Here is a 26416-nt window from a genome sequence, read left to right as displayed (position 1 = left end):
GGTGTCCTACCAACTAAAGACACTTGGCCACACAATCTCATTGGTTGCTAGGATGCTGGCAGACCAGAAGCCAAGAGCACCCTAGCAATCAATGAAGCACAACATCCTTGAGACCTATGCACAAGGCCAGCTACTCTTTATGAATTACCGTATTTATCGGCGTATATCGCGCACTTTTTTTTGCCCTGAAATTCAGGGCAAAATCGTGGGTGCGCGATATACGCCGATACCCGCAGTCACTTCCTGGACGTACATGACGTGACCGCGAGAGGAGCCGAGCCTGCCTGACTATACACAAGTGTACTGCGCTCGGTATATGCGGCGCAGTAGTTCAAACTCAGCACGGGAAGCAGGGATCGAGCCGGGAGGACACCGCAGATGGACACCGGACCCGACGAGGACACCACCGAAGCCGCACGCCGGACCCGACGAGGCCGCCGCGCAAGACACCAAAACTGTAAGTACTAAAAAAATTTTTTTTACAGGAATTGTGGGTCCACTTTAGGGGTGCGCGCTATACGCCGGAGCGCGCAATACCCCGATAAATACGGTACATGAATAGAATTTAGTACAATTTCTACTTACCAGTGCATGGGTTTTCTAGATCTTCTTCCTTTATATTTGGAGAGTCGTCTTGTGTTATCTCCTTTACATTGGTACAAGATGAAGCCACGCAGTTAATAACAGGCGCCCCAGGTAATAGACACGGGTTGTCGCGTGACATCTGAGCTCGGTCTAATAAAGCAGATTCTAGCTCATTCATTAATGGCGCAACAGTATTATCGGCATCTGATGAACGCTGTATATCTTCTAGCCACTGTTGTTCATCGGGCTCCATCTTCAAGACCTCATCAGGATTCAGGGGCAGTTGACCTGATCAAAAAAAAAAAAGGACTTAAAGCGGAGTTCCGGCCACAATTTCACTTTTTAAATATAAATACTCCTGTAATACACAGGCTTAATGTATTCTAGTAAAGTTAGTCTGTAAACTAAGGTCCGTTTTGTTAGGTTGTTACAGCATTTAGACACTTTATAAAATAGAAATTGACTGGGGCCATCTTAAGTGTGGGCATCATGAAGCCAGACTGTATGACTTCCTGGATTTCAGCTTTGCAAATCTCGCACATGCTCAGTGCTGCACAAGCAGTGTCAGATCAGGTTTCAGCACCTGTGCTGTCCAAGTCACATGATTCTTTGAGACTGGGGAGTGCACAGACTCCTGGAAAGTTACACCCACTACATTCCCAGGAGTCTGTGCGGTGTAGGTTAGGAAGCATTAAGCACCTAGGTGCAGGAAGTGGGAAGATTAACTATTCTGCCTAGCAACAACACTTTGAAGGCATCTAAAAAAAAAAAAAAAATTTGTAAAGGACTAATGACATTTTTTTAAAACTACTGATGTAATGTTATATTTATGGGTGGAACTCCACTTTAATTTACAAGAAGTTAAAGCGCTAGTGAAGTTTAGAGAGAGAGAGAGAAAAAAAAACACATTACCCATGCAGGTTAAGGGAATAATGTGCTAGTATGCTTCACATAAAGGCACATTATGGAAGACTTAGGCTGCGTACACACGATCGGTTAAACCGATGAGAACAGTCTGATGGACCGTTTTTATCGGTCCAAATCGATCGTGTGTGGGCGCCATCAGTTATTTAACCATCGGTTAAAAAAAAGCCAACTTGTTTTAAATTTAACCGATGGATTCCTAACTGATAGAAGAAAAAAAACGATTGTTAGTAGGCACGACCATCGGTTAAAAATCCACTCATGCTCGGACTAAATTAGGGGACGGGAGCGCTCGTTCTGGTAAAACTAGCGTTCGTTATGGAGATAGCACATTCATCACGCTGTAACAGACAGAAAAGCGCAAAACGTCTTTTACTAACACAAAATCAGCTAAAGCAGCCCCAAGGGTGGCGCCATTGGATTTGAACTTCCCCTTTATAGTGCTGTCGTACGTGGTTTACGTGTCCACGTTCTGACACGATCGGGTTTTTTTTAACCGATGGTGTGTAGGCGCGACTGACCATCAGTCAGCTTCATCGGTTAACCCAGGGCTCGACAAATCCCGGTCGCCATGGCGACTAGAAGTAGGGTCCTTGCGACTTGACTTTTTTTTTTGAGCTGGCGCCATCTGGTGGTGAGCCGTTGGTATTACAAGTTTTTACCACCAGATGTGTAAGCTGGCGCCATCTGGTGGTGGCTGTTGGTATTACAAGTTAAGCATTACAAGTTAAACAGCAATTCAATGTAATTTTTCACTATTTTTCACTACTTTCACTGCCATCTTCTTCCCTCTAATTAGAACCCCCAAACATTATATATATTTTTTATCCTAACACCCTAGGGAATAAAATGGCGATCGTTGCAATACTTTCTGTCGCGCCGTATTTGCGCAGCGGTCTTACAAGCGCACTTTTTTGGGAAAAAATTACACCTTTTTTAATTAAAAAATAAGACAACAGTAAAGTTATCCCCATTTTTTTTTATATTATGAAAGATAATGTTACGCCGAGTAAATTGATACCCAACAGCTTCAAAATTACGTCCGCTCATGGAATGGCGACAAACTTTTACCCTTTAAAATCTCCATAGGCGACGTTAAAAAAATTCTACAGGTTGCATGTTTTGAGTTACAGATGAGGTCTGGGGCTAGAATTATTGCTCTCACTCTACCAATCGCGGCGATACCTCACATGTGTGGTTTGAACACCGTTTACATATGCGGGGGCTGCTCACGTATGTGTTCGCTTCTGCGCGCAAGCTCGTCGGGACGGGGCGCGTCTTCTGGCTCCTAACTTTTTTAGCTGGCTCCTAGATTCCAAGCAAATTTGTCAACCCCTGGGTTAACCGATGGAAAAATCCATCAGACCGTTCTCATCAGATGGACCGATCGTGTGTACGTGGCCTAACCTTAAAACGAAGCCCTCCAATGGAGTGCTGTCACCGCTGACAGGGCTTTCATCTGCACCCAGTCTTCCTCCCAGACTCTGGCCATTTGAATGGCCGGGCTGCGATGATGCCACTCCCATGCATGTGCACGGGAGCCACAATTGTGACACAGCGCTCTGAAGGTATGGTATACTCTGTATGCCTTTCCATCAGAGCTCAGTGCGTATGTGCCGGTGATGCGACTAGCTGCAGAAATAGTGAATATCTCCTCAGCTATTTACATATGAATGCTCCCGTTATTTACATATGAATGACGGTTACACAACAATGACAGGGCCCCTTTTTCCCTGCCTTAAAGACGGCTCTGATTGAAGTCAGGGTTCTGTACAGGCCACTTGAATTTCACCATGCCAAACTAATCAAACTATGCTTATTAATAGAGATGCTGTAGAGATAGAATGAGGAAAACCCCCTGTCAGGTATTCCTGCTATTCAGGGTTCCATTAGGGAGATTTTCCCTCACTGTCTATACTGGGGACAATGTTTAACCAGTCAGGAAGTGAAGGAACATCTGCACCACAGAAACAGACAGCAATAAAGAGTGAAGAGAGGTTCTAGCATTCCCCAACTCAAATTTAATTTTTTTTTTTTTTTACTAACGTAAAAAAAAATTCTCAGAGTTCATTGAAGGACAGGGGGGTAGATTCAGATAGATTAGCAGATCTTTAGATCTGCGTAATCTATCTGATTTACGATCCGCCGGCGCAAGTTTTTGAGGCTAGTGCTTTAATCAGAAAGCACTTACCTCAAAACTTGCGGCGGCGTATCGTAAATCCCCCGGTGGAATTCAAAATCCGGCGGCTAGGGGGAGTGTACTATTTAAATCAGGCGCGTCCCCGCGCCGATTTAACTGCGCATGCGTCGCCGGCTTAATTTCCCAGCGTGCATTGCTCCAAATGACGTCACTAGGACGTCATTGGTTTCGGCGTGAGCGTAACTTGCGTCCGGCCGTATTCTGAATCGACTTACGCAAACGACGTAAAAATTCAAAACTCGGCGCGGGAAAGATGGCCAAATTTAACATAGGATACCCCTCACATAGCAGGGGTAACTATACGCCAGAAAAAGCCGAACGCAAGCGACTTAAAAAAAAAAGCGACGGGCGTTCATTCTGAATCGGCGGAACTCCTCATTTGCATATTCATCGCGTACAAAAAACGAAACGCCACCTAGCGGCCAGCGGGAGATTGCAGCCTAAGATCCGACGGTGTAAGTCACTTACACCTGTCGGATCTTAGGGAGATCTATGCGGAACCTGATTCTATGAATCAGTCGCATAGATCCGACCGTCGGAACTCGGAGATACGACGGCGTATCAGGAGATACGCCGTCGTATCTCTATCTGAATCCGGGCTTTTTTTTTACAGAAGAAATGATCAATAGCAACAAAAAACTGCTAGCCAGCACAGGAATAAGCGCGCCCACACAAACACACAACCAGCATTATTATTATTAACCACTTAAGGACAGAGCCTCTTTCTGAGATTTGTTGTTTACAAATTAAAAACATTTTTTTTTTGCTAGAAAATTACTTAGAACCCCCAAACATCATACCATTTTTTCTAACACCCTAGAGAATAAAAATGGCGGTCCTGGCAATACTTTAAGTCACACCGCATTTGTGCGACGGTCTTACAAGCGCACTTTTTTGGGGGGAAAAATACACTTTTTTGGATTAAAAAAATAACAGTAAAGTTAGCCCATTTTCTTCTTTTTTTTTTTTACATTGTGAAAGATAATGTTACGTCAAGTAAATTGATACCCAACATGTCACGCTTCAAAAATTGCACCCGCTCGTGGAATGGCGACAAACTTTTCCACTTAAGAAATCTCCATAGGCGATGTTTAAAAAATTCTACAGGTTGCATGTTTTGAGTTACAGAGGAGGTCTAGGGCTGGAATTATTGCGATCGTTCTACTGATCGCGGCGATATCTCACACGTGTGGTTTGAACACCGTTTTCATATGGGCGCTCACGTATGCGTTCGCTTCTGCATGCAAGATCTTATTTATTTTACCTTTTTATTTTTTGAAAAAAGCTTGACAGGGCCTCTTAAATATGAGATCTGGGGTCATAAAAGACCTCAGATCTCATATTTACACTAAAATGCAATAAAAAAAAAAAATTGTCATTTGAAAAAATAAAAATGCCAATTTAAGAGCTATGGGCAAAAGTGACGTTTTGATGTCGCTTCCACCCTGCTATGATATGGAGAAGGGTGGGGGTCATCTTCCCCTCACTCATCTCCATACCCAGCCACCAGAAGGACCCGATCGCCTCCACCGATATCAGTGATCTTGCGGTGAATCTGCTTCAGAGACCACCATTATCGAAAACCGGACCGCCGGCTGAGGAAGAGGATATCTGGGTTATGGTAGCTAGCTGCTGCCATAACAGAGATATCCCTCTTCAAACAGCCAACGTATATCGGCATGCGGCGGTCCGGAAGTGGTTAATATTATTATAATACAGGATTTATATAGCGCCGACAGTTTACGTAGTGCTTTACAATTTGAGGATAGACAGTACAATACACTTTAATACAGTAGGCATCAGAGGGCCCCAGAGTATGCCCCAGTTTTGTAGCAAAGTAGTCTGATATTTCTCCTGGAGAAGAAACACGTTGGTTTGAATTGGGTCCAAGACTCAATTAAGAAGAGTCCAGTTCTAGCAAAAATTTCAGAAGATTCAAGATCCATCAGAATCATTGTAACGTCTGTACATTCAAAGCCACATTATCCATCAAAGCCACCCGCGCCGTTTCTTCAGAAGCCTTTGACGTAACTGGCATGCCTGGGAGTGATGTTACGCGGTTCTGGCCAGTCACACAGCTGGAGTCCGCGGAACCGGAAGGAAGATGGGCGAAGATGGATGCGGCCTCCAGCGGGGATGGCGAGGGCTTTGTTTGCAGGCAAGTTTAACATAATGTGCTAGTATGCGATGCATACTAACACATTTACTTTTGCATGTAAAAAAAAAAAAACCTCACTAAATTGAAGGGGTGTCCAAATTCTTTTGACTATATAATGTATTTACTACTTACAGTAAAGACAGAGGCCCAGATTCACGTAGGGCGGCGTAACTTTGTGCGGGCGTAGCGTATCTTATTTACGCTACGCCGCCGCAACTTAGAGAGGCAAGTGCAGTATTCACAAAGCACTTGCGTCCTAAGTTACGGCGGCGTATCGTAAATGGGCCAGCGTAAGTGCGCGTATTTCAAAGTAGGCAGGTCGTGGGCGTGTTGTATTTAAATTAAGCTTGACCCCATGTAGATGCATGGCCGAACGAACGGCGCATGCTCAGTATCACGTCGAATTTTCAAAGTAATTTACGCCCGCTTAATGCTTAGGCGACGTGAACGTAACCTACGCCCCATTCATGGACGACTTACGCAAACGACGTAAAATAAGACGCTGTTCGGATGTTTCCGACGTCCATACCTAACATGACTTACCCCTGCTTTATGAGGGGTAACTTTACGCCGGTCCGACGCCTTACGTAAACGACGTATCTTGATACGCCGGGTGCACGTACGTTCGTGAATCGGCGTATCTAGGTCATTTGCATATTCGACGCGGAAATATACGGAAGTGCCCCTAGCGGCCAGCGTAAATATGCAACTAAGATACGACGGCGTAAGAGACTTACGCCGCACGTATCTTAGACAAATTCTGGCGTATCTGATTCTATGAATCAGGCGCCGAGATGCGCTGCCCTCATTCGGAGTTACGACGGTGTATCTGGAGATACTCCGTCGTAACTTCTTTCTGAATCCGGGCCACACAGTTTAGTTGGTTTAGAGTTTTGTATGATATGTTTTATCAATTAAAAAACAAAACAAGCAGTAGCTCTACATAAGGGCAGCTATTAAAGATGTTGTAAAGGTAAAAAAAAAAAAAAAAAAAATCCCCAAATAGCTTCCTTTACCTTAGTGCAGTCCTTCTTCACTTACCTCATCCTTCAAATTTTGCTTTTAAATGTCCTTATTTCTTCTGAGAAATCCTCACTTCCTGTTCTTCTGTCTGTAACTACACACAGTAATACGAGGCTTTCTCCCTGGTGTGGAGAAAGCCTCTTGAGGAGGGAGGGGGCGAGCAGGAGTGTCAGGACGCCCACTAACACACAGCTCCTTTCTCTATCTGCAAAGTAGAGAGCGTCCTGACACGTCTGCTCGCCCCCTCAAGAGGCTTTCTCCACACCAGGGAGAAAGCCTCGCATTACTGTGTTTAGTTACAGACAGAAGAACAGGAAGTGAGGATTTCTCAGAAGAAATAAGGACATTTAAAAGCAAAATCAAAGGATGAGGTAAGTGAAGGAGGACTACACTAAGGTAAAGGAAGCTATTTAGGGATTTTTTTTTCCCTTTACAACCCCTTTAATAGATATGCTATAAAAGCAAACAGAATAAAAAGAAAGCAACCTACTCACCATTATGGATTTCCATATGCACTGACAGATCTTGATATCGATCTAAACAAATGCCACATTGAGAGCAAATATTAGGGGGTTTCCCAGTGTGGGTCCTCATGTGTCGGACCAGAGAGGACTTGAAGGAAAAGCTCCTCCTGCACTCTGTACACATGTAGAGTTTCTCTCCTGTATGAACTCTCTGATGTACAATAAGGGATGATTTCCGAGTGAAGTATTTCCCACACTCAATACAGTGATAAGGCTTTTCCCTGCTATTAGATCTTCCATCAGGATTGGATTTAGTGGCTTTTGTACATTCAGCGCTCTCCACTCCACTGAAAACAAGACCCTGCGATGCCTTTCCAGAACCATTATCTCTTGTCTTACAACTGCTAAGATGTGTACAGTTTCTTTCTTCTGAAAAGTCATCTTTGGTGTCACAACCTTGAAAGTCAATATTTTCTGCATTCATCAGATTGTTGGAAGACGTGTCACTAGCTGAAAAATACAATGCATGAATAGCTGAAGTTATCAATACATAGATAAAACACACAATGCCGCTAGCCTATTAGTATACAAGCATGCTATAAGAACATTTCATTTCGAAGTAGTGACAATTCTGCAAAGAAAGATGTTTTGATGGGTTCACTTTGGATTTCGACCCTTGGGCTAGTCCCTTCCGTCTAGTAGCCAGGGCCGATCCTAGGGTCACAGACGCCTGGGTGCAGAAATATTTCTGGTGCCCCCACATGGGCGTGGTCATCTTACTAACTCCTCCCCTTTACACATGTTTCTATGGCTACGACTCAAACACAGAGATGCTCCCCTAAGAAGTCTTCATTAGTGTCCCCCATCAGAGTCCCCCCCAGCAGGTGTCCCCCTTTAGAGCCCCCCACAGCAGGTTTCCCCTATCAGCGACTCCCCCCAGCAGTTGCCCATCATCAGAGCACCCCCACAGCAGGTGTCCCCCATCAGAGCCCCCCCACAGCAGGTGTCCCCCATCAGAGCCCCCCCCACAGCAGGTGTTCCCATCAGAGCCCCCCACATCAGGTGTCCCCATAGATCAGTACTTGTCCAATAGATCCCTGTAGCCCCCCCCCCCACAGCAGGTGTCCCCCATCAGAGCCCCCCCACAGCAGGTGTCCCCCATCAGAGCCCCCCCCACAGCAGGTGTCCCCATCAGAGCCCCCCACATCAGGTGTCCCCATAGATCAGTACTTGTCCAATAGATCCCTGTAGCCCCCCCCCACAGCAGGTGTCCCCCATCAGAGCCCCCCACAGCAGGTGTCCCCCATCAGAGCCCCCCACAGCAGGTGTCCCCATAGATCAGTACTTGTCCAATAGATCCCTGTAGCCCCCCCCCCCCACAGCAGGTGTCCCCCATCAGAGCCCCCCACATCAGGTGTCCCCATAGATCAGTACTTGTCCAATAGATCCCTGTAGCCCCCCCCACAGCAGGTGTCCCCCATCAGAGCCCCCCCACAGCAGGTGTCCCTCATCAGAGCCCCCCACAACAGGTGTCCCCCATCAGAGCCCCCAGCAGTTGCCCCCCATCAGAGCCCCCCCCTAATAGGAGTTGCCCCCATCAGAGCCCCCACAGCAGGTGTCCCCCATCAGAGTCCCCCCACAGCAGGTGTCCCCATCAGAGCCCCCCACAGCAGGTGTCCCCATAGATCAGTACTTGTCCAATAGATCCCTGTAGCTCGGGCGCGCTGGGAGCAGAAGCACATTACAGGGGGCGGGGCATACGTGGCATCTTTGGTTACTTGGAGGGTGGCACTCGGAGAGCATTTCTGGGCGTGCACCGGATGATTGGCAGCAGCTCCGGCCAACCAGAAGCCTCTCATCACACCGCCTATGAGAGAAGAGCCGACACACACGCAGAGGGGGTGGGGCAGACAGGAGACTGCTCAATGCACACCGGACAGAATTAATTAGTGGAGCCTAGTGCCGCAACGTGTTCCGGTAATGGGCTTCCGCTGTGGTACCCAGCCCGGATTCCGGGGACAGCAGGAGGTATGCGCTCTTGTCAGTTGCCAGTGGAGAGAGCAAGCGGGATGGGGAACCGCAGCCCCCGCTACATGCGCTCGGCCTCTGGAAACAGGCAAGGAGGAGGGAGTGGAGCACTTTGGAGCTTCAGCGCCCCCACCTCTGTGGCGCCTGGGTGCGGAGCACCCCGTGCACCCTGCCCAGGATCGGCCCTGCTAGTAGCCCAACAGTTACAAATACAGTGGAACCTTGCTTTACGAGTAACACGGTTAATGAGCGTTTTTTGAATAACGAGCAACCATTTTATTTTTTTATCCTGACTCGTCTCGCAAAACAAGCAGAATTCAAGCTAATGGAGTGTGCAGTACCGCATTTGGCCAGAGGTGCGGGGGCGCCGGTGACACTTGGAACGGTTTGGAAATATTCAGTTTGCGAGTGTTTCCGTACCTTTCCGAGATCAGCCGAGCTGTCCTTGAGTATTTCTAAATGCTGCGTACAAACGACCGCTTTTCATGGCGAGAAAAATGCCATTTTTTAAATTGGTCATTAACCACTTGCTTACTGGGCACATAAACCCCCTTCGTTCCCAGGCGAAATTTCAGCTTCCGGCACTGCGTCGCTTTAACTGACAATTGCGCGGTCGTGCGACGTGGCTCCCAAACAAAATTGGCGTCCTTTTTTCCCCACAAATAGAGCTTTCTTTTGGTGGTATTTGATCACCTCTGCGGTTTTTATTTTTTGCGCTATAAACAAAAAAAGTGCGACAATTTAAAAAAAATATATATATTTTTTTACTTGTTGTTATAATAAATATCCCAATTTTTTTTAAAAAAAACTAATTTTTTTCTCAGTTAAGGCCGATACGTATTTTTCGACATATTTTTGTAAAAAAAAAAAAAAAATCGCAATAAGCGACTGGTTTGCGCAAAAGTTATAGCACCTACAAAATGGGGAACAGAATTATGATTTTTTTTATTATTTTTTTTTTTACTAGTAATGGCGGCGATCTGCGATTTTTATTGGGACTGCGATATTGCGGCGGACGTATCGGACACTTTTGACACAAATTTGACGCCATTCACATTTATACAGCGATCAGTGCTATAAAAATGCACTATTTACTGTATAAATGTGACTGGCAGGGAAGGGGTTAACACTAGGGGGTGAGGAAGGGGTTAACTGTGTAGCCTGGGTGTGTTCTAACTATGTGGGGGGAGGGGGGTGACTGGGGGAGGTGACCGATGCTGTGTCTCTATGTACAAGAGACACAGATCGGTCTCCTCTCCTCTGACAGGACGTGGAGCTCTGTGTTTACACACAGAGCTCCACGTCCCTGCTGTCACCTGCCGTGTCACCGACGATCGCGTGTACCCGGCGGACATCGCGGCCGCCAGGTACACGCATCGGGTCTTCGGCGATGCGCCGGGACAGTTTTTACCCGCGGGTAATGCACATAAAAGGCCGTGTTTAAACGGCCACTTGGCACTTAAGAGCCGCGCTGCGGACATATTTTGTCTATAGCGCGGATCTCAAGTGGTTAAAGACGATCGTGTGTAGGCTCCAGAGCATTTTTCGCGATGAGAAAAATGGGCATTAAAAACTATTTTTTCTCGTCGTCGTTTTTCTCATCGTGTGTAGGCTTTAACGACTGGGGAAAAAAATGTGCATGCTCAGAAGCAAGTTATGAGAAGGGAAATTTGCATAATCAGCCCAAAGGGTGGCGCCATTAGAATGGAACTTCCCCTTTATAGTGCCGTCGTACGTGTTGTAAGTCACCGCCCTTTTTTTTGAGCATTTTTTTTTCATGATCGTGTGTATGCAAGGCAGGCTTAACAAGAGAAAAATTTAGTTTTTTCCCATGACATGAAAAACGGTCGTGTGTACGCGGCATGAGGCTCTCCGGTGCCCCCCCCCCCACCTCTGGTATTGCATGCCATAGAAGTCAATGCGGAAAAAATCATCTGGTTTCCATTGACTTCTATGGGGAAACTCGCTTTGATATGCGAGTGCTTTGGATTACAAGCATTCTCCTGGAAAGGATTATGCTTGTAATCCAAGGTTCCACTGTACTACCTAAATGAGGCACGGGACTATACCGGAATCCCTTGATTTTGATACTACTGTATGCCTTTTCCTGTTCTTGATAGCCTCAGCAATGCAAAAATGGCTACAAAATTACTATTTTTTGTAAAACTAAGAAGGATTGAAACAGAAAAAGCAGCGGTTAGACCAGGGGTAGGCAGGGGTAGGCAAGCCACACTACACAGAACATGGAAATGCATTTATTTTAGGAAATATATACTGCTGATGAGAAATGGTATTTAGCAGTTTATAGCAGTCTAGCTGGATACACACCGCAGTATTTTTTCACAACCAGGTTTGCAAGATAACTGAAATACATCACAGATTATATAATTTGCTGTTCAGTGATTGCAGTATTCTAGTCTGCATCTCCCCGAGGTAATACCTAAAATCTGGCCTGTTAGTGGGTCCTGAGGACAGGGTTGATGACCACTGCTTTAACTGCTTGCCGACCAGCAGCCGTATAACTGGCAGGTCGGTTCTGCTGGGCGAGATCACGTAGATCTACGGCATCTCGCCGTTTAGCCCCAATAGGGGCGCGCCCCTGACGCCGACGCGCGTGATCACCGCCGGGCACCTGCGATTGCTCGTTACAGAGCGAGAACCGGGAGCTGTGTGTGTAAACACACAGCTCCCGGTCCTGTCAGGGGGAGAAATGCCTGCCTGTCTGTTCATACAATGTATGAACAGCGATCAGTCATTTCCCCAAGTCAGTCCACCCCCCCTTCAGTTAGAACACACCCAGGGAACATACTTAACCCCTTCCTCGCCCCCTAGTGTTAACCCCTTCCCTGCCAGTGGCATTTTTATATTAATCAATGCATTTTTATAGCACTGATCGCTAAAATGCCAATGGTCCCAAAAATGTGCCGAAGTGTCCGCCATAAGGTCGCAGTACCGAAAAAAATTGCTGATCGCCGCCATTACTAGTAAAAAATTTAATATTTATAAAAATGCCATAAAACTATCCCCTATTTTGTAGACGCTATATGCCAGATCCACAAAGAAGTTACGTTGGCGTATCTATTGATACGCCGCGTAACTTCTAGGATGCGCCGGCGTATCTTTTTTCTGTATCCAGAAAGCAAGATACGACGGATTTTTGCTTAGATACGACTGACGCAAGTCTCTTACGCCGTCGTATCTTAGTTGCATATTTACGCTGGCCGCTAGGTGGCGCTTCCGTAGATTTACGCGTAGAATATGCAAATTAGGTAGATACGCCGATTCACGAACGTACGTGCGCCCGACGTATCTATATGCGTCGTTTGCGTAAGGCGTCGGACCGGCGTAAAGTTACCCCTGCTATAGTGAGGCGTATGCAATGTTAATTAAATTTGAAAATGCGACGTGATACTGAGCATGCGCGCGCATGCGCCGTTCAAAAAAAGCGTCATTTACGTGGGGTCATGCTTAGTTTACATAAACGCCCCCCTGTTCCTCATTTGATTTAGGCGCGCTTACGCCGGCACATTTACGCTACGCCGCCGTAACTTTTAGACGCAAGTGCTTTGTGAATACAGCACTTGCCTCTCTAAGTTGCGGCGGCGTAGCATAACTACGATACGCTACACCCGCTTATATTTACGCCTATCTACGTGAATCTGGGCCTATAACTTTTGCGCAAACCAATCAAACCAACCAATCAATAAACGCTTATTGCGATTTTTGTTACGAAAAATATGTAGAAGAATACGTATCGGCCTAAACTGAGGAAAAAAAAATAAGTTTTTTATATATGTTTGGGGGATATTTATTATAGCAAAAAAAAAAAAAAGTTTTTTTTCCAAAATTTCGCTCTATTTTTGTTTATAGCGCAAAAACTAAAAACCGCAGAGGTGATCAAATACCACCAAAAGAAAGCTCTATTTGTGGGGAAAAAAGGACGCCAATTTTGTTTTGGAGCCATGTCGCACGACCGCGCAATTGTCAGTTAAAGCGACGCAAAAAGTGGCCCAGTCATTGACCAGCAAAATGGTCCGGGGCTGAAGTGGTAAAGGTATATTAAGCAGTGGCGGCCCGCCCATAGGGGGCGCTCAGGGATGGTGGGATCAGTGTCCGGGGGGAGGGATGGTGGGATCAGTGCCCGGGGGAGGGGATGGTGGGATCAGTGCCCGAGGAGGGGGATGGTGGGATCAGTGCCGGGGGGTGATGGTGGGATCAGTGCCCGGGGGGGGGGGGGGGGATGGTGGGATCAGTGCTGGGAGGTGAGTCCCTTAAAGGAGTTCTCCAAGCTAAAACTTTTAACCTCCGCTGTGCCCGGGCTGTAAAACTATACAAAATAAACTTTCACTTACCTGCCTACGACCCCCGTTGTTCCGATATCGCCGTCCCGTTCTCCGGTCCCGGTCTCTTCCACTTCCTGCGGGTCGGTGACTCACAGTGCGCTCAGCCTATCAGTGGCCGCGACGGGACATTGCTGCGGCCGCTGATAGGCTGAGCGCACTGTGAGTCACCGACCCTGCAGGAAGTGGAACAGACCGGGACCGGAGAACGGGACGGCGATATCGGAACAACGGGGGATCGTAGGCAGGTAAGTGAAAGTTTATTTTGTATAGTTTTACAGCCCGGGCACAGCGGAGGTTAAAAGTTTTAGCTTGGAGAACTCCTTTAAGGGACTCACCTCCCAGCACTGATCCCACCATCCCCCCCCCCCGGGCACTGATCCCACCATCACCCCCCGGCACTGATCCCACCATCCCCCTCCCCGGGCACTGATCCCACCATCCCTCCCCCCGGGCACTGATCCCACCATCCCTCCCCCCGGGCACTGATCCCACCATCCCTCCCTCCAGGCACTGATCCCACCACCCCCCCCAGGCACTGATCCCACCATCCCTCCCCCCGGGCACTGATCCCACCATCCCTCCCCCCAGGCACTGATCCCACCCCCCCCCGGGCACTGATCCCACCACCCCCCCCCTGGGCAATGATCCCACCACCCCCCGGGCACTGATCCCACCATCCCCCCCAGACACTGATCCCACCACCCCCCGGGCACTGATCCCACCATCCCTCCCCCCGGGCACTGATCCCACCATCCCCCCCGGGCACTGATCCCACCATCCCCCTCCTCGGGCACTGATCCCACATCCCTCCCCCGGGCACTGATCCCACCATCCCTCCCCCCAGGCACTGATCCCACCACCCCCCCCCCCCCCGGGCACTGATCCCACCCCCCCCCCCCGGGCACTGATCCCACCACCCCCCCCCCCAGGCACTGATCCCACCCCCCCCCGGGCACTGATCCCACCATCCCCCCCCTGGGCAATGATCCCACCACCCCCCCGGGCACTGATCCCACCATCCCCCCCAGACACTGATCCCACCACCCCCCGGGCACTGATCCCACCATCCCTCCCCCCGGGCACTGATCCCACCATCCCCCTCCTCGGACACTGATCCCACCATCCCCCTCCTCGGGCACTGATCCCACCATCCCCCTCCTCGGGCACTGATCCCACCATCCCCCCCGGCACTGATCCCACCATCCCTCCCCCCGGGCACTGATCCCACCATCCCCCCCCGGGCACTGATCCCACCATCCCCCCCCGGGCACTGACACTGATCCTATCCCCCCGGGCACTGACACTGATCCCACCATCCTCCCACCGGGCACTGACACTGACCCCACCCTCCCCCCGGGCGCTGACACTGATCCCACCCTCCCCCCGGGCACTGACACTGATCCCATCCTCCCCCTAGCACTGACACTGATCCCATCCTCCCCCCTGGGCACTGACACTGACACGGAAAGTAGTACAGAGACTAGTCGCACAGTATCTCATGCAGTATGTCCACAGTCTCTGGTAATCTCGTGCAGTATGTCGGCAGTCTCTGGTAATCTCGTGCAGTATGTCGGCAGTCTCTGGTAATCTCGTGCAGTATGTCACAGTCTCTAGTAATCTTGTGCAGTATGTCCGCAGTCTCTGGTAATCTTGTACAGTATGTCCGCAGTCTCTGGTAATCTTGTACAGTATGTCAGCAGTCTCTGGTAATCTTGTACAGTATGTCCGCAGTCTCTAGTAATCTTGTGCAGTATGTCCGCAGTCTCTGGTAATCTTGTACAGTATGTCCGCAGTCTCTGGTAATCTTGTACAGTATGTCCGCAGTCTCTGGTAATCTTGTACAGTATGTCCGCAGTCTCTAGTAATCTCGTGCAGTATGTCCACAGTCTCTGGTAATCTTGTGCAGTATGTCGGCAGTCTCTGGTAATCTTGTGCAGTATGTCCGTAGTCTCTGGTAATCTTGTACAGTATGTCCGCAGTCTCTGGTAATCTTGTGCAGTATGTCGGCAGTCTCTGGTAATCTCGTGCAGTATGTCCACAGTCTCTAGTAATCTTGTGCAGTATGTCCACAGTCTCTAGTAATCTTGTGCAGTATGTCCGTAGTCTCTGGTAATCTTGTACAGTATGTCAGCAGTCTCTGGTAATCTTGTGCAGTATGTCGGCAGTCTCTGGTAATCTTGTGCAGTATGTCCGCAGTCTCTAGTAATTACTAACAGTGTAATTCTTTAGTTTGTTTGCGCCGATCTGTAAGGCTGCGTTATATACCATGATTTGTGATGCTGGGGCTATATACTCTGTGTTGTGATGCTGAGCTGTATACTCCTGACACTATGAGTGGAAGCAAGTGAAATACAGGGGACGGAGTGGGTGGATCCTATAATGGGTGTGGCTTATAAGTGGGAGGGGCCAAATGTGGAGGGGCGGAGTCTTGCGCCCCCCCATCCTAAAACTTCACCAGCCGCCACTGATATTAAGCAGACCTTCACACTACTCAGCTGTGTGTTAATCTGATGGATCAAATCTGAAAGTACACCCAACTATAAATGTCCAGCATTACTTACAGTGTATACACATGACCCTCATGGAACATGAAGACATACCTGTATGTACCATCTGATGTCTCAATAACAGATCCTGCTGCCAGAACTGTTGACCACACTGCCAGCACACATGGGATTCCCCTGCACCGCCATTAATACAATTGTTGTTTCTTTTGTCTTCTGCTTTCAGATTCAATGTCTGGGCCTTGTGTGTTTTCAGGTGCACTACAAGCTGCGATGTGTGCCGGAAGCTCTTTTCACACTGAGAACACTCATAGGGTTTCACTCGTCTGTGAACTTTCTGGTGCTGGAAAAGGCTGGAATAGCGAGGGAAGCATTTGCCACAATCTGGACATATGAAGTTCCCGGCCTTTGGGATGTGGATCCTCAGGTGTCTGACCATGGAAGACTTGAGACTGAACCTCTTCCCACACTGTGTACATATGAAGAGTTTCTCCCCAGTGTGGACTCTCTGATGGACAATAAGAGACGACTTCCGGGTGAAGCTTTTCCCGCACTCGGCACACAGAAAGTGTTCCTTAGCACTCCTGACCAACTTTTGTGCTTTATTGCCAATATACATAGAATGCTTTTCTACCAAATGTAGCTGGGAGGTATTGCATGCGTCTTTATGATGGGCATTCCTACTTTCTTCACCTCTCGCACCAGTTTCACACGCACTGGAAAAAGTTCTTGTGTCACCTACCGCGTCAATAAAATATTTACCTGCAGAATAAAGAGAAATAAAAGGAACATCATTTTCATTACATTAGTCAATTCACAGTGAAGACTGGTAAAATACAGGGAACCAGTCAAAAATGGGCATTTTGTATTGATTTAATATTCCAATTTTGAAGTCCTGATAATGAAGCCATAGATCCTACTTCAATACCGGACACTTTCACCCCTTTCCTGCCCAGGCCAATTTTCACATTTCTGCACGTACAATTTAACCACTTAAGACCCGGACCATTATGCAGGTTAAAGACCTTGCCCGTTTTTGCGATTCGGTACTGCCTCGCTTTAACTGACAATTGCGCGGTCGTGCGACGTGGCTCCCAAACAAAGTTGGCGTACTTTTTTTCACACAAATAGAGCTTTCTTTTGGTGGTATTTGATCACCTCTGCGGTTTTTATTTTTTGTGCTATAAACAAAAATAGAGCGACAATTTTGAAAAAAATGCAATATTTTTTACTTTTTGCTATAATAAAAATCCCCCAAAAATATATATAAAAATTTTTTTTTTTTTCCTCAGTTTAGGCCGATACGTATTCTTCTACCTATTTTTGGTAAAACATATCGCAATAAGTGTTTATCGATTGGTTTGCGCAAAATTTATAGTCTAAAGGCTCATACACACGGTAGGACATCCAACAAAATTTCCCTTGGATTTTTGTCCTAATTGATTTGTCCGGCCACACCCATAGCATACACACAGTCAGACTTTTCTGCAAACTTTTCTAAAAGTTTCCCAACATCACATGTTTTTTTTGCTCTTTTCTGCTCTTTACCGCCACCCTTTGGTTAACTTCTGCTATTGTTTGTTGCTTTTAACATTGGTTCTGAGCATGCATATTTGCACTTTGTCCAAAAGTTGGTTGGATTGCTGTACACACAGTCAGACAAAGCACCATCGGACTTTTGTTGCCGAAAAGTTGGTCCGTTTGCAGACCCATCTTTTTGTTGGATGAAACCCGAAAAAGTTGGTCCGATGGAGCGTACACACAGTCAGACAAATTAGAAAACTTGCAGATTTTGAAGTTGGTTGGCAAAAAGTGTGACCGTGTGTATGGGGCTTTACAAAATAGGGGGTAGTTTTATTGCATTTTTATTAATATTATTTTTTACTACTAATGGCGGCGATCAGCGATTTTTTTCGTGACTGCAACATTATGGTGGACACATCGGACAATTTTGACACATTTTTGGGACCATTGGCATTTTCACAGCAAAAAGTGCTATAAAAATGCATTGTTTACTGTGAAAATGACAATTGCAGTTTAGGAGATAACCACTAGGGGGCACTGTAGGGGTTAAGTGTGAACTCATATGTGTTTCTAACTGTAGGGGGACGGGGCTGGACATGTGACGTCAGTGATCGTCTTTCCCTATATCAGGGAACAGACGATCACTGACACAATGAAGAACAGGGAAGGTGTGTTTACACACACCTCTCCCCGTTCTTCAACTCCTGTGACCGATCGTGGGACACCGGCGGCGATCGGATCTGCGGGTCCCGTGGGTGCGGTCACGGCACTCGCGTCTCCGCGGCTGGGCTTAAAGAGACACGTACAGGTACGTGATTGTGCCCAGCCGTGCCATTCTGCCGATGTATATCGGCGTGAAGGGGTCCTTAAGTGGTTAAGGCCTTATACACACTGGACGTTAAATTTTTTTTTTTATAAAAACGGCAGTAGCTTTGCAGTGAGTTTTTCCATTTGCCAATGGCCCTATGAATACAGACTGCAGCCGCCATCTACATTGCCTCTATTGGTATTTAAGGAAATAGTGAATGTCATATTTCTGTTGTGCACCAGTTGTAGTGCACATGATCATGTGAGTGTATTTATTATTTTTTTGTAAATACATTTTTAAATTATTACAGAAAGCACTATGATGGTTTAAACTTGTCTTGGGAATGATTTAATTTTAATTACATCATGTAATCCAATGGAACCGTGTGGGAATGTGGCGATTTTGACAAGCTGCCTGCAGCAGAATCGCTACTGGCAGCATCGCCCATCTGACATTAAGGGCTGCTGTACTTTGCTCTTGCCCTAATAATCAGGTCTGCACATACACTATGGGCCAGATTCACATAGCCCGGGCGCAGCGTAACGTAACTGGTTTAAGTTACACCGCCGCAATTTTTCCAAGTTAGTGCCCGATCCACAAAGCACTTACCTGGAAATTTGCGGCGGTGTATCCTAAACCCGTCCGGCGCAAGGCGTGCCCAATCGAATGGGGCGAGTCCCATTTAAATTAGGCGCGCTCCCGCGCTGGACCTACTGCGCATGCTCCGTTTCCTAACTCCCGCCGTGCTTTGCGCGCCATGACGTAATTTTTTAAACTGCGACGCGCGTAGCGTACTTCCGTATTCCCGGACGGCTTACGCAAACGACGTTGATTTTTAAATTTCGACGCGGGAATGACGGCCATACTTTAGACAGCAATACACTTGCTGACTAAAGTTAAGGCACCAAAAAAAAAGTGTAACTTTGCGACGGGAAACTATACTAGCGGTGACGTAGCGAACGCGAAAAACCGTCGTGGATTGGCTGTAAATCCTAATTTGCATACCCGACGCTGGTTTACGACGCGAACTCCCCCCATTACACCTGTCGGATCTTAGGGATATCTATGCGTAACTGATTCTATGAATCAGTCGCATAGATAGAAACAGGGATACGACGGCGTTTTGGCAGATACGCCGTCGTATCCCTTTTGTGAATCTGGCCCTATATTCTCAAAAGTATTGGGATGCCTGTCTTTACAATCACATGAAATTTAATGGCATCCCAGTCTTAGTCCATAGGGTTCAATATTGAGTTGGCCCACCCTTTGCAGCTACAACTGCTTCAACTCTTCTGGGAAGGCTGTCCACAAGCCTATGGGAATGTTTGACCATTCTTCCCAAAGCACATTTATGAGGTCAGGCACTGATGTGGACTAGAAGGCCTGCCTTGCAGTCTCCGCTCTAATTCATCCTGAAGGTGTTCGATCGGGTTGAGGTAAGGACTCTGTGCAGGTTAGTCAAGTTCCTCCACCCTAAACTCACTCATCCATGTCTTTTTGAGCCTTGCTTTGTGCACTGGTGTGCAGTGATGTTGGAACAGGAAGGAGCCATCCCCAAACTCTTGGTATGCCCCACACCATAACCCCCCTCCACCAAATGATTTGGACCAGTGCATAAAGCAAGGTCAATAAAGACATGAATGAGTGAGTTTGGAGTGGAGGAAGTTCACTGGCCTGCACCCGATAGAACACCTTTGGGATGAATTAGAGCGGAAACTGCGAGCCAGGCCTTCTTGTCCACATCAGTGCCTGACCTCACAAATGCACTTCGGGAAGAATGCTCAAACATTCCTATAGACAAACTCTTAAACCTTGTGGACAGCCTTCCCAGAAGAGTTGAAGCTGATATAGCTGCAAAGGGTGGGCCAACTCAATATTGAACCCTGCGGACTAAGACACCATTAAAATTCATGTGCGTATAAACGCAGGCGTCCCAATACTTTTGACAATATCGTTTATATACTGAAACAAGCTAAAATCAGCTGTGTGCTCAATAACCTAGTTACCAGCATTAGGATTTGAAGCATCTTTTTCTCACCTTGGTGTTCTTGGAACATACCTTGCTCCAGAAAACTCTCGCCACATGATGGGTCCATGTGGGGCTCTTCTGTAGTGCCCTCATTGTTGGTCGATTGGTCTCTATCATCAGAGTCTGGCTCCAGGAACGTCGTTAGGGCTGTGCGTTTCCTCTGGTGTGATGCGCCACAAAAGCTCTTCTCGCACTGGAATGATTTTTGCCTCCTGTGAACTTTCTGGTGCTGAACTAAGCTTGCGTAGCGATTAAAGCACTTGCCGCAGTCAGGACAAATGTTTAGGATTTTTGGAGAATGAGTCCTCAGGTGTCTGACCATAGAAGACTTGAGGCCGAACCTCTTCCCGCACTGCGCACACACAAAGCGTTTCTCCCCAGTGTGGACTCTCTGATGGACAATAAGGGAAGACTTCCGGGTGAAACTTTTCCCGCACTCGGCGCACACAACGCGTCTCTCTATACTGTTCATAGTCCCCTCGGTGTGATTATATTCATCTTCTAACTGACCACAACCATTAGTCCTTACCAACCGAGAGGATGTATCTGAATCGGACTTATGGCCAATAGAGCTGCCATTTGGGAGTCCACAAACGCTGACAGCGGGCAACAGAGGCTTGGCTGAAAAATAGAATTTAAATGCACTATTAGAAATTCCATGTTTAAGATTTTTATAAAGAATAGTTCTATATTTTAAAGCAAACCTGTCTTGTGGCCCTGCAGCCTACGCATTGATATGCAAAGGTGTGCAAACTTAATCTTTGGTTTTAATGTAAAGTGTTATACAGGACAATGAGGTTTGCTACAAGCTGGCAAGCTTGGAATTTTTCTTTGCTGTTTTTTGACATGTGTTACCCTTCCTTGTGCTTCTTGCTGTAAAGACCAGTCACAGGCTGGGGTGGTTGCCATTTGTTTGTACCTACCATCTTGTATACCGCCACAATTACCTTTGTGAAAATGATGCGCGCATCCAGCGTAATTACTTATTATGCAAAAACAGTTCCCCAACCTCTAGCAGGAGGAATTCAAAACATTTCCTAACGGCACTTTTCTGGCACTATGGCCCTTTAACCACTTGCCGTCCGCGCCATAGCCGAATGACAGCTACAGCGCGGACCTGAATTTCCGGGAGGCTGTCAACAGACGTCCTCCCCTTTGCGCAGGGCACGTGAGGCACACACTGTGATCACAGAGTCACTGAGACTCAGGTAATCAGAGATCCGGCCCCTTACCACGTGATCAGCTGTCAGCCAATGACAGCTGATCATGTGATGTAAACAAAGCTCGGTAATAGTTATTTTTTTCTCCTCAAGCGATCATCGGCTTATGTGCAAGGGACATCGGTCGCGAAGAGGAAGGAAGCAAAATCTGCCTCATCTGTGCCCACAATTACCTCCTGCCAGTACCACCTGCCAGTACCACCTGCCAGTGCCCACAAGTTCCACCTATCAATGCCCACCAGTGATGCTGATCAATGTAACCTACCAGTGCCCATCACTGCCATCCATCAGTGCCCATTTCTGCCACCCATCAGTGCCCACCAGTGCCACCTATCAATACCCTTCAGTGCCACCCATTAGTGTCACCTATCAGTGCCCACCAGTGTCACGTATCGGTGCCCACCCTTGCCGCCTTATCGGTAACACTTTGGCACCAAGCACACGCAAATATGCAGCCTCTCAGTGGCCGGGCCTGGCACTGAGCGGTCGCATTTTTACATAAAATATCGTCCATAGAACTTTGCCGTGAGCGCGTGCCTCCGGTGCAGTGACTGGCCGCTCTGTACGCCATGTAGCAGGTGGCACATTTGCTGTCACTACCCCCTCCCCTTCATACCTATCACTGGTTGTTAAGGACATTGTTGGTTTGTTCCTCATCAGGTCCACTCTCTCAATGCGATTGACAGCAGACAGTAGGTAGCTTCTATAGCCCAGTGATATTAAACTTTGGCACCCCAGATGATTTGGAACTATGGGCCAAATCCACAGCCAGCGGCGCAAAATAAGTTTTTTCAAACTTATGTCATTTAAGTTACGGCGCCCTAAGTTGGTGTCGTAAGTGCCGTATCCACAGCGCATTTGCGCACAAAATTGCGCCTGCCGTAACCTAAATTCGGAGGCGTAAGGCGGGGTTATGGCAAGTGGGAAGGAAGTGGGCGTGCTTCATTGTAATGAGCCGTGACCCCATGCAAATGAAGGTCCGGCCGTACTGCGCATGCGCGCACAAATCTGCTGCTCACTGCGCATGTGCAGAACTTTGCTTGGCGCAATCAGTGAGATAGGTAAAAGGCCAAGTGTACTTGGTTTGAGGATCGCCCTGTGCTTAACTAGCTCCAGTCAAACACACTTCATTTGCAAAAGTATTTCCCTGTGTTCCCTTCCATGAGCAATTTGCTTCTGCTCTTAGTTTGTCAGTGTTTGTTGGTAAGTTGTGTGTGATAGAGAAGTGTTGGAGGAGTAGTAGATAGTAGTTGTTGTTTGTTTGTGATAAGTGTATTTTTTGTTTGATTGTTTCTGCTAAGTTTTTTGTTTTGTTTTTTTCTGCTTGGATTTTGTGTTTGGTTTTTGTGTGTTTGTATTTGACTTTGTAGTAGCTGTCTGCTTGTGTGTGTATTTTTGTGTATTTGTTTGGTGTGTATTTTTGTGTGTTTGTCCTGTTTGTTTTCTTGTTGCTGTGTGGTGTTTGTGATGGCTCCCAAACGCAGGAAGCTGAATTTTTCCCATGTTGAAAAGCAAATCCTTGCCAGGTATATCATCCAATATGGAAGATATTTACATGGGCCTGATAGCCGGAACACCTCCCCGGCCCAAAGGAAGAGGATATATGCAAAAATTACAGATCACATAAATGCGGCGAGGGGAGGGGAGACGAGGACCCCCGCTGGCATTAAGAAAAAGATCAATGATCTGAGGAGCATGGTCCGCAATAAGGTGGCCAAGCTCACTGCGCATAGGAGGGGCACTGGAGGAGGGGGACCATGCCCCATCCGGCTGACTGAGGAGGAATGGGCAGTGGCCCGGTGTTTCGAGCCAGAGCAGGTGGTGGGCCTGCCTGGTTATCAGTCTGATGTTCCTGTGAGGCCAGGTAAGCTTTTTGTTTTTCTATTTGGTGATTAGCATGTGTGGGTGGGGGAAGGGAACATGTGCCAAGTGTGTGGATCCTCAAACCTGCGATTGTTTGGTGTCTTCCACAGATGACCAGGAGATTGCTGGGCCATCAGGCCAGGCTGCTGCACCACCCCAAAGACAGGAGGCTGTTGAGGAGTCCCCAGGGGAGGGGAGTGGCCAAACCTCCCCTCATGAGGAGGCTGAGGGGGAGGAGGATGAGGGGGAGGAGGATGAAGATCTCCAGATTGGCCGGGAAATCATTATTGCCACTGATCTCATGACATTTGACGATACCCTTGAGGCTAGCCTTGAGGCTCCCCTTGAGGCTACCCCAGAGGCTGGCACCAGTCAGGCCACCATCAGGGGTAGCCCCTCCCACAACATGCCGCAACCCACAAGGGTCACTCTATCCCCTCCTACCTGGCCACAAGCCTCAGGGGCAGGCAGGATGGCGACCCAGGAGACCAGGGGGGGGTCTGAGCATCTGCCGGCCAGTCTGCTGAGGGACAATGCCCAGCAGACCCGCAGTCTGGGTGACATCAAAAAAACTATGGCCAAGATGGAGCACAGCCTGGATGTGATGAGGGAGTCACTCAGTGATGTGGCCACCAATTCATTGGGTGTCATCACCTGTTTGTGGTCCCTGCATACCGCCACAACAGGCGTGGGCCAGGAGGTGACTGCCCTCACCCGGGCTGTGCAGGACAACACCCGGGCTGTGCAGGACAACACACGGGCTGGCCAGGCCAATACGGCTGCCATCACTGACTGCCTGAACAGGATAGCAGTGGCCTTGGAGGGCAGGCCAGCCGGAGGTCAGACACCAGGGGAGGCTCCTCCCTCCCCTGCTCCCCCCCCATGAAGATACTCCCTCCCCTGCCCCCCCCCCCCCCCGTGAAGATCCTCCAGGTGCCCGTGGCCGTGCCCCTGCCCGTGGGCAGCCCAGACGGAGCACTCGCCGCCGGACTTAAATACCAGGGGTACTTTTTTTTTGGGTTTTATAATTTTGTTTATTATACTGTACTTATGATTTGGTTTATGTGTGTGAATGATGTGTGAATGTGGGGGGGTGGCATTCCTGACAAAATAAGGGTGTCACCCTCAGTTTTGGTGGAGAAGGGATCCCCAGGACCAGGGAGAAGTCATCCTAGGTTCCTGAATGGTGTATGAATGCACAGTGACATAATTGGAGCCGTGGCGTGGCGTTACTGCTCCCAAGTACCAAAGGGGGGGGGGGTACTTGGATCTAATCCAATTCGATGTGCATGTGATGTGTCTGTGCTAGGGACCACAGTGGTGTGCATTCATGCATTCTCATTGTGACATAAATCATGTGCGTTTCCAGAGACAAAAACATTCTCAATGTGTCATTAATCATGTGCGTTTACTGTGCAAAGCAACATTCTCATTGTCACATAATTCATGTGCGTTTGCAGTGAAAACAAATAATATCATTGTCACATAATTCATGTGCGTTTGCAGTGAAAAAAAATATCATTGTGACATGATTTATGGCCATTTACTGAGAAAAGATGCCTTCTGCGAGGCGTCTCCTGGCTACTGTGCCCTCAGTAGACCGGGTAGAGTGGGCTAGGGGGGGGATTGCCTGGGTGGGGGGTCAGGTCAGCACGTAAGTTAATCTCCAGTCCCCTTCTCATTGCAAAGTTGTGAAGAATACAACAAGCCCCTATTATTTGGCACACAAAGTCTGGGGAATACAACAGTGTACCCCCAGTCTTGTCCAGGCATCTGAAGCGGGACTTCAGCAGCCCAAATGTACGCTCCACTACTGCCCGGGTGCGAATATGAGCCTCGTTGTAGCGTTGCTCTCCTGGGGTTTGGGGGTTCCTGAAGGGGGTCATCATGTGAGGTCCCAGGGCATATCCAGAGTCACCTGGAAGGGAAAAGACAGGAGGATATTAGTCATGCATGTGCCCCTTGTGATGTCTGCATCATGGGGGGGGACAGTCATACCTGACACCCATGTCACTCACCAATCAGCCAGCTGTCTCCATACACGTTCAGCTCCAAATCTCGAGATATGTTGGTCTGCCTGAAGATGTAGCTGTCATGGCACGAACCCGGAAATTTGGCACAGACATGCCAGATGAGGCCATGGGCATCTACGATTACCTGCACATTTATGGAATGCCAGTTTTTGCGATTCCTGAACAGGTGCTCTGTATCATGGGGGGGCTGTAGTGCCACATGGGTACAGTCAATGGCCCCGATGGTCCGTGGGAATCGGGCAATCTGATAAAAGTCGGCCATGCTCTTCATTCGCTGGTCCTCCTGGGTGGGCTTTTCAAATTGACTGCCCATGCGTCTCAGTATTGCAGGGACAACCTGGTGCACACACCTGCTCATCGAGGACTGTACCATCCCAGCCAGACCTCCACATGTTCTTGGAAAAGACCCAGTGGCCAGAAAATGCAGGGTGGCCATAACTTTAATGTGAGCTGGCAGGGCATGGGATCGTTGGGTTGGGGTGTTCAGATCATCCTGCAGGATCCTGGTTAAGTCCAGGATGGCTTCCTGGTTAAATCTGAAGTTGCCAATGACCTCAGACGCAGTCATGCCAAAGAGATCTTGGCGTGGGCGGTATACCCTCTCCTGTGCCCTCCTCCTCCTCCTCTGTGCCCTCCTCCTTCTCTGCGCCTGTAAAGTTGCGAGTGCCGTTGTAATCATTGATGGCCCGGGCATTTTGGCAGTCACAATG

The 26416-nt window shown here is 48.1% G+C and overlaps 1 protein-coding gene across 1 annotated transcript in view; it reads right to left on the bottom strand.

Annotated features, from left to right (window-relative positions):
- Nucleotides 1-26416, bottom strand: part of LOC120931566 (zinc finger protein 585A-like) — a 40834-nt gene that overhangs the window by 4962 nt on the left and 9456 nt on the right. The window contains exons 3-6 of the mRNA XM_040343135.1: nt 20600-21211; nt 16326-16991; nt 7385-7864; nt 586-873 (exon numbers count right to left, since the gene is read on the bottom strand). Coding sequence (XP_040199069.1) covers nt 586-873; nt 7385-7864; nt 16326-16991; nt 20600-21211 — 2046 coding nt within the window. The remainder of the gene's footprint in view (nt 1-585; nt 874-7384; nt 7865-16325; nt 16992-20599; nt 21212-26416) is intronic.

This window comes from Rana temporaria, chromosome 3, assembly GCF_905171775.1.
Source record: "Rana temporaria chromosome 3, aRanTem1.1, whole genome shotgun sequence".
NCBI lineage: Eukaryota > Metazoa > Chordata > Amphibia > Anura > Ranidae > Rana > Rana temporaria.
Note: the sequence above shows the minus strand (reverse complement) of the source record. Positions and strands in the feature narration are given on the sequence as shown.